The sequence below is a fragment of the Vigna umbellata genome, chromosome 2 (assembly GCF_029865625.1).
Source record: "Vigna umbellata cultivar VRB3 chromosome 2, Vumbellata_1.0, whole genome shotgun sequence".
Lineage (NCBI taxonomy): Eukaryota > Viridiplantae > Streptophyta > Magnoliopsida > Fabales > Fabaceae > Vigna > Vigna umbellata.
Window position 1 is genome coordinate 31,615,837 of NC_142166.1, and position 9,155 is coordinate 31,624,991.

The 9,155-nt window shown below is 35.0% G+C and overlaps 1 protein-coding gene across 1 annotated transcript; it reads left to right on the forward strand.

Annotated features, from left to right (window-relative positions):
- The first annotated feature begins 305 nt into the window (after positions 1-305).
- Positions 306-6,965, forward strand: LOC124849130 (ribonuclease TUDOR 1-like). The gene is made up of 16 exons (XM_047327007.2): positions 306-510; positions 831-1,000; positions 1,109-1,183; positions 1,445-1,558; positions 1,652-1,756; positions 2,205-2,411; positions 2,488-2,700; positions 2,806-2,913; positions 3,663-3,833; positions 3,912-4,109; positions 4,188-4,790; positions 4,867-5,055; positions 5,134-5,211; positions 5,296-5,490; positions 6,092-6,469; positions 6,586-6,965. The coding sequence occupies exons 2-16, from the start codon at positions 842-844 to the stop codon at positions 6,772-6,774; spliced, it is 2,982 nt and encodes a 993-aa protein (XP_047182963.1). The 5' UTR covers positions 306-510; positions 831-841; the 3' UTR covers positions 6,775-6,965.
- Positions 6,966-9,155: the final 2,190 nt, after the last annotated feature.

The window sequence follows — 9,155 nt, forward strand, 5'->3', positions numbered from 1 at the left end:
AAAATATATGATACAAATTTAGTTTTTTTAGAAAAATAATTGTACTTAAAAAATAAAAAATAATTTTCGAGAAAAAAAATTCCTGATAATCTCCTTCAATAAATTTAAAAATGAACTATATCGAAAAATAAATAAAAAATAGTCACAAAAGTTATCTACTTATCTATCTTATCTATCTTATATCTAGTGCAGTTAAAGGATAACTTTAGTAATTAGTCGAAAAACAAGGGGGCACACATAGGCACACATTGTTCTATTTTCCTCATGATCTTTGTGTATATATATAAGCCAGTTTCTTCTAAACCCACCTTCAGTTTCTTCTAAACCCACCTTTCTCTCACTCAGTTTTCTCTCTGTTTTAGTCTTCTGGATCCTCCGCCGGAAACTCTAGTTTTGCTGGAGTTGTGTTTGGCTTTGGATCCAAAACCTCATAGGATTAGTCATTTTCTGATTTGACTCTAGATTTAGCTCTTTTGGATTTGATAGATCCAAAGCCTGAACCATTTCAAGGTATTCCACTGCACTCTGCTTGATCGGTTGCATTTTCAGTTTAATTGTTGGATCTCTATTCTACTGGATAATTCGTTATTTTCGTGCATTGGTTTTCGAAATGGAAAGAAATTAAAAAACCTCTAAGCCAGTGATGAGTCTTGGCAAGTTTTTTTCCTTTCTTCTGGATCTGATTTTTTTATACTGAATTAATTTAATCTCTGTTGCTGTTAAACAAGATGATACCGTGTTCCAGACTTCTGCTTTGAATGTAGCTGAAACTAGTTTTGATATGTAGCTGAAACTCGTTTTGGTTGTGTTATCGTTTGTCTTTGTTGTAGATCGTTGGAGAATGGCATCAGCAGCGAGTGGCACCACGGGATGGTACAGAGGAAGAGTGAAGGCTGTTCCTTCTGGCGATTGTTTGGTCATTGTGGCAATTTCCAGCGCGAAACCTGGTCCTTTGCCTGAAAAGACCATTACTCTATCTTCTTTGATGGCACCTAGACTGGTATTTTTAGTTAGTTCACTTTTACTTACAATTGGTCAAATAGTGTAATGCGTGTTAATTGCTTCATTATTTGCTAATTGTTGCTTCATTATTTGCTAATTGTTGTAGGCACGTAGAGATGGTGTGGACGAGCCATTTGCATGGGAAAGTAGGGAATTTCTGAGAAAGCTCTGCATAGGGAAGGTGCGTTCAAATATAGTTTATTCATTCAATTGCTACCTGGATTTGATTGAGTGTTGTGGTCTTGTCTTCCGGTTAAGGAGAAATTATTAGGATTTCAGGACTATCATGGCACGAACTAATCTTCACATGGCGTTGTTAATGCTCTATCATAAAGACAAGTGGGACTGATCAAGACAAGTGGTGGTCTTGGACTACCTAATAATTTTCCCTGGTGTAGAGTGGTGTGTGCCTTACTTGATTTGATTTTGGAATTTTAAACAGGAGGTGACCTTCAGAGTGGACTACAACGTGCCAGCCATCAATCGAGACTTCGGAACTGTTTTTCTCGGGGACAAAAATGTTGCTGTGTTGGCTGTTTCCCAAGGATGGGTTAAGGTTGAAAACTGTGTCCTTTGTGCTGTATCTCTGTATACCATGTTGGGAATGTTTTACTGACCCGTCCATGAATTGGTGTTTTTGTGGATGCAGATAAGGGAACAGGGGCAGCAGAAAGGTGAAGCAAGTCCATACTTGGCAGAATTGTTACGCCTGGAAGAACAAGCTAAACAAGAAGGCCTTGGCCGGTGGAGTAAGGTTTGTTTGTTTTGGTTTTCCACTTTAGCATTGAAGATACTTTTGGAAAAAAAATTGTAATTTAGGCACCCATTTGGCACAAAAAATTTGAAAATCAGATGTGCATCCGTTGGTGTCCAGGCAACTTGGTTTGCTTGGAAACTAAAATGTGTTGTGCTTTGCATCTTTGATAATGTAAAAACAAGTGTTTACTGCTGTCATTATCTTAAAATTACTTGCTTGTAATTTACTTGTGTAGTTTGGAAATGACCACTTGCCTAGTTTGTTTTAAAGCAATGAAAAAACTTGTGCCTTGTATTACAATCTATTTAAAGATATTGGCTTTCTGTTATTTAAATTAATAAGACATATGATGCTAGAATGGGATCAAAATTGGAGATGTGAATTGACTCTTTCTGTTTAGATATTCCTCCTATATGAGCAATATATGGCTTTATGGTGAATGCAGGTTCCTGGTGCTGCTGAGGCATCAATCAGAAATCTACCACGTTCCGCAATTGGTGATCCTAGCAACTTGGATGCAATGGGTTTGTTAGCAGCAAACAAGGGATTGCCCATGGAAGCAATTGTTGAGCAGATTCGTGATGGCAGTACTCTCCGAATCTATTTGCTCCCACAATTTCAGTTTGTCCAAGTTTTTGTTGCTGGAATTCAGGTAAGAGTCAAATGCTATTGCTAATTGCTGCTATCTTTATCTACACATACGACTAATTGTTTTCCCTTTACCCTAGTCCCCACAAATGGGAAGGAGAGCTGCACCTGAAAGTGTTGTTGAATCGGAATTGGCATCTGATGACGCCAATGGTGATGGTTCTGGGGAACCTCGTGCTGCACTTACATCTGCACAAAGACTTGCTGTTTCAACTACAGCTACCGAAACTTCTGCTGATCCTTTTGCACATGAGGCTAAATTTTTCACTGAGATGCGTGTATTGAATCGAGATGTAAGTAACATGTTTCTATGAGTTACATTACTTTTGCATTTTAAAATTTTTGTTAATCCCAATGAATTTGCGTTTTAAAATTCTTGTTAATCCAATGGGATGCAGGTTCGGATTGTATTGGAAGGCGTTGATAAGTTCAGCAATTTAATTGGATCAGTTTATTATCCTGATGGTGAATCCGCAAAGGACCTGGCATTGGAACTTGTAGAAAACGTATGTATTTCCCGTGGTGGGGTGATATTAGCATTATTTATTTGTTCTAAATTATTCCATGGTGGACATGACTGTATTTACTGTTCACTGGTTTATTTGAGATTGAAACAAGTTTTTATTTTTCCTTATATTTGTACTTAGTCATTTCTTGTTGAGGTAAATTATAATTATGATGAGCATGATACAATATGCATGTTGTGAAAACGGAGTCAACTAGAGACATGAAATGAACCCTGTTTGTGTAATTTATCATGAATTCTGTTTGTGTAATTTTCCTGCAAGAAGTGGTCACTCTTATTTATATAATTGGGAAATACTGTGAACAACAGCTACTAAAATTTATTTAATCAAATTCAATTACATATTCTTCTAGTGTCTTTAACAATGTATTGAAATTCCAATGTAGTATTTTGATTAAATGAATTTGAAAAGGAAAATATTATACTTGGTATCATTACTAGCTTTATTGGCTTGGAATTGGGGGGACTATAGACTCCAATTGTGATTTTATTGTTGTCTTAGTTTTAATGCAATAACATTCTAGGTTCTATTTTTTGCATGACATTTAGTTGGAATCTGATTTTTCTAGCTGTCTGTTTTGAATTTAGACTTTGCTGAAGTGATTTTCCAGACTTTCTAGAAGTGATTTTCTAGACTTTGCTGAGTGTTTCTTCATGTTTCCTTTTTTTTTGTATTATGAAATAGTCATGTACCAAATATCCTTCTCATTTCACATTTTCAATCAACAGGGTTATGCAAAATATGTTGAATGGAGTGCCAACATGATGGAAGAAGAGGCAAAGCGAAAGCTGAAAACTGCAGAGCTACAGGCTAAGAAAAACAGGTTAAGGATGTGGACAAACTATGTACCACCACCTTCCAATTCAAAGGCAATTCATAATCAGAACTTTTCTGGCAAGGTAAATTATTTCTATCATTTATTTATGTTGAACGGTCAATCTTTTCACTCAAATAACATTTTAATTTGGCTTATACAGGTGGTTGAGGTTGTGAGTGGAGATTGTATTGTTGTTGCTGATGATTCCATTCCATATGGTAGTCCACTAGCAGAGAGACGAGTTAACCTTTCAAGTATCAGGTGTCCAAAAATGGGCAATCCTCGTCGGGATGAAAAGCCAACTCCCTATGCCCGTGAAGCAAAGGAATTCTTGAGAACACGCCTCATTGGTCGTCAAGTATGAAAATATCTTATGATAACTTCTTTTGATATCATATCTGAATTCAGTTGTAAATGGTTACTGTTATCTTTTCAGGTCAATGTTCAGATGGAATATTCTAGAAAGGTTTCTCCCACAGATGGATCTGTAATACCATCAGCCGGTGCTGATTCCAGAGTAATGGATTTTGGATCAGTCTTCTTATTGTCGACTGCAAAGGTTGACAATGATTATGCCGTGTCAGCTGCTCCACCTGCTGGAAGTCAGCAAAATGGGGTGAATGTTGCAGAATTGGTAGTTGGTCGGGGTTTCGGAACCGTCATTAGACATCGTGACTTTGAAGAGAGATCTAACTATTATGATGCACTTCTTGCTGCTGAGTCACGTGCTACTGCAGGAAGGAAAGGCATCCACTCTGCCAAAGATCCCCCAGTGATGCATATAACTGACTTGACCATGGTACACAAAAATGTAGTTAAGAAAGCCAAAGACTTCTGTCCTTTCCTGAAAAGAAGTGGAAGAGTTCCTGCTGTTGTGGAATACGTGCTCAGTGGTCATCGTTTTAAAGTACTGATTCCTAAAGAAACTTGCAGCATTGCTTTCTCTTTTTCTGGAGTCAGGTGTCCAGGTCGTGATGAACCATATTCTGATGAAGCAATTGCTTTGATGAGGAGAAAAATAATGCAAAGAGATGTTGAGGTAACTCAACTCCCTTCTGAGTTTTGATTCATGTATGTTGCTTATGTTTTGTTAAATACTATTTTACCGTTTGCAGATAGAGGTTGAAACCGTCGATAGAACTGGAACATTCTTGGGATCCTTGTGGGAATCAAGAAACAATGTGGCAGCTACTCTGCTCGAAGCTGGTCTTGCAAAACTCCAAACATCCTTTGGCACTGATAGAATTCCTGATTTTCATCTCCTGGAGCAAGCTGAACAATCTGCAAAGAGGCAAAAGCTGAAAGTAAGAATGAGTCATATTTTGTTTACAGTAAACACTATTCTTTCCTTGTTAACTATTCTAAAGTAAATTATTTTGCAGATATGGGAGAATTTTGTCGAAGGAGAGGAAGTATCCAATGATTCAGTTATTGAAAACAAACACCAAGAAGTGCTTAAGGTGCTCAGGAATTAGTATATTTTCACTAATGACCGTTTTCATGCTTAAAAATGGTGAATGACTTGTTCTGTTATACATTGGTAGGTAATTGTTACAGAAGTCTTGGGTGGTGGCAAATTCTATGTCCAGACAGTTGGAGATCAAAAGATCGCATCCATTCAACAACAGCTAGCTGGTTTGAATCTGAAGGATGGTCCGGTGATTGGAGCTTTCAATCCTAAGAAGGGCGACATAGTCCTTTGTTATTTTCATGCTGACAAGTCTTGGTACCGGGCAATGGTAAGTTCTTAACGTATTGGTCTAAGCATTGCAATTCTGTAGCAGAAGAAAATGTGACCGTTAAATAGGAGTTTGTGAAAACAATACATAACTCGAGTCTCTTCTGGGTCTCATGATCCAAGTTTTTCACAACTTTCTCTTTTGTGATACATCTTTTGTTCGCGTACCCCCCTTCCCCACTTTTTCTTACTTTATTTATTTATTTATTTTTTATCTAGGCTTCTTGACACGCATTTAAGTTGATATTCTTTCAATGCGATGTATATTTAAATCACCCTGTTTGTAATTTGCTTCTCGTATTAAAGCGAACTGTTAGATTCGCAAGTTCAGAATATATTAGTATAAAGCGGTTTCACCTAGTTTTTTCTTGTTCACAATTTCCCACAATTCAATTAGAAATCAAGTAGTCATATATTATATCTTATGGCATACACTTGTTCATTACCACTTTCTGCAATGTCCTGTAATTTTACAGAAGTTGATGAATTGCTAAATAGTCAGGAGATACTCGTTATCACCTTGTTTATTTGCACCCAATTTCTCTCTTCCTTAAGTGTATGTTATCTTTTCTATATTGATTATTCATAATTGAATTTTGTAGGTTGTCAACACCCCTCGAGGACCAGTTGAATCCCCCACTGACATGTTTGAAGTATTTTACATTGATTATGGAAATCAAGAAGCAGTAGCCTACAGTCAGCTGCGGCCTGTTGATCCATCTGTGTCTGCTGCACCTGGTCTTGCTCAACTGTGCAGCCTTGCTTACATCAAGATCCCAAACTTGGAAGAGGATTTTGGGCAAGAAGCAGCTGAATATTTGAGTGAACTGACTTTAAACAGTGGAAAAGAGTTCAGGGCCAAGGTTGAAGAGAAAGACACTTCGGGAGGAAAAGTTAAAGGGCAGGGAACTGGGACAATTCTTGCCGTAACTCTTGTTGCTGTGGATGCTGAGATCAGCGTTAATGCTGCCATGCTACAGGTAATATTGCTACAATTCATTTTTGCTTTATGTGCTCTCAAAGTCTTGTGGTTTGGTTATCTCCATATTCATAGAGGAAAAATCATCTCAATAATGTTTTGGTCTGAAATTTCCAGGAAGGGCTTGCTAGGACTGAAAAAAGAAACAGGTGGGATAGAAAAGAACGACAATCAGCCATTGATAATTTGGAGAATTTCCAGGAAGAAGCAAAGAGCAGCAGACGGGGGATGTGGCAGTACGGAGACATTCAATCAGACGAAGAGGACACTGCTCCTCCTCCTAGAAAGGGTGGTGGTCGGAGATGAGTGTAACAGTGAGAGAAGCTAAATTATGTAATGTAGACATGTTGAGAGAACATGATTGAAGTTATAGGCTTGAACAATTTTTTTTTCTTTTTTTTAAGTTAGAGAGTAAAAAACAAAATGTCCTGCGGATTTCCTTGTAAGTTTTGTTTTGAATTTTGTCTTTAGGTTAATGGGACAATTTATTTTCTTTAGATCTTTTAATAAGGTACATGCGACAAGCTTCTTTGTTCTAGTTAACAATAAATAAACTGCATGTTTAACATAATTACTATGTTTGTGCAAATTAATAATATTAATAATAGATTTTATATTCGAGGGGCGAGTGGGAGGTCTATTTTCATATTATCATACCATTATATGAAGGAAATAGATGTATGTTATTTGTCTAACACAATCAAATTTTTAAACTGGACAAAACTTAAAATAAGACTATCGTTTCAATTCTTCATAGACATTCTTTCACACGAGAAAACATTATATAAATTTTCTTTTGTTCAGAATGATTTTTTTAAAACTATAATGCAATTTTGTTTTTACTTCTTTGATTTCTTTGATTTGTTAGGTCTTTATATTGAATAAATGAATTCAGTGTTTTGACATGGTAAATAGTATATACCATGTCTAAAAATAAACTTACAAACTTTAATTACCGGATGTGTAAATTAAAAGAGATGTATAACTTTGTTCAATAAAGAGCGGAAATCATATATATAGATGAAAAAAACGTATATTTTTTATAAACATAAATCTTTTAGTATTTACTATTTTATATTAGTGAAAATAAAAGGGAACAGAAAGCTTATGTGTGTTCTCATTCTTGAAAATAAAATAAAATAATTATCAAATATTACATTTAAAAAAATTATAAAAAAATGAATTTTAGTACGTTTTTTTATCTCTCTTCTCTATTTATTTGGTATATGAAGTAGTAAAAGATAAAAACTGAAAGCAGATCTAGAAAAGTTAGAGATGCGTGTCTCATATGAATAAGAAATAGTTAAGTTTAAAAAGAATTTATATATATATATATATATATATATATATATATATATATATATATATATATATATATATATATATATATATATATATTAGCCTCAATTATAAACTGAAGCAATAAGGTCAAGATTTTTCTTGAGTTAAGAAAAATAAAAGCTTTAAATCGAAAATAAAAAATATGGACTTTTGACAAGATTCCTTAAAGAACAATTATTGAATTCATAAGTTAGCACAAAATGATTATTAATTTTACCTATGGGAAACACAACATGTTCCAATGAAGGAGATACTTGCACACGAATGCTATAACTATCAAATTGTTGTTGGAAATGGTGCATAACCCTTTCAGTCACTTATGAAGTGACTTCATTGTAGAGCTGCACTCTAATCTTCATAATGATCTCATGTGTTAGCCTTTCTTCATACTCAGCACTATGTGCATATGAAGTCACACGTTTTACATGAGATGTTACATGTTCATAACTTTCATGTTTATGATTATTTGAGAACATGTTTGTGTTGATTCTGTCATTGCTGCAATTCACTGTGTTTTACATGAGATTTTATCTGTGAATGCATGACATATGTTTTAGAAAAGGAAAACCACATGCACTTTTGTTGAACTTATAATATGTGGCAAAACAACAGTTTTAAGTCGACTTCATTATGAAGTAAGTCGATTAAAACTCGTGATTTTGCACAAAATTTTTCACTATAGAGCTCCTTGCATCACTTGAATCATCCAAAACCCGTCATTAAGCAAATTACAACCCAAAAAAACCCAACATACTGCATATGATCATCATACCACTCTTTATAACATATATTTGTATGGTAAAACCCCTAAATAGCATACCTTTGTCCTCCCTTAACATCAATACATATTATCATAGGATAACCCAATAAAACCATACATACTTTCATAGGGAAAACTCAACACAAACATTACATAAACCCAATCCTCATACATACACAAACCCTTGCCCAACAATAACAATAGATAATTATAATCATAACCACATAAACATGTATCAAAACAAGGATTTCCATATAAAAAAAAAAAAATCAAGAATGCATAATATACAATAAACAAAGGTAAGTTTCCCCATACCTTGGTCAATCCTAAGGCTTTATATATAACTCCAAAACACCACCAGACTTCCCTTGCACTAAGATTTTCTGCGGCTCTTCCTCTTCTCTCTAAGAAAACATCTTTCTCCCCTTATTTCTCTCCTTTTCATTTTCAATTTAAAGTAGCAATATGCAGATCCTTTTTCCCCTTCTCCTTTTTATCCCTTTTTACTCTATCTATATCTTTTAGTTTTTAATAAAATCTCTTAATCTTAAACCACCAAGGTTTTCTCTCTTATTTTCTGTCAAAT

Coding starts and splice junctions, on each gene's coding strand:
- LOC124849130 (XM_047327007.2), top strand. CDS start 842: ATGGCATCAGCAGCGAGTGGCACCACGGGATGGTACAGAGGAAGAGTG. Junction 1,559..1,651: donor TTTCCCAAGGATGGGTTAAG/GTTGAAAACTGT, acceptor TTGTGGATGCAG/ATAAGGGAACAGGGGCAGCA. Junction 5,056..5,133: donor CAAAGAGGCAAAAGCTGAAA/GTAAGAATGAGT, acceptor ATTATTTTGCAG/ATATGGGAGAATTTTGTCGA.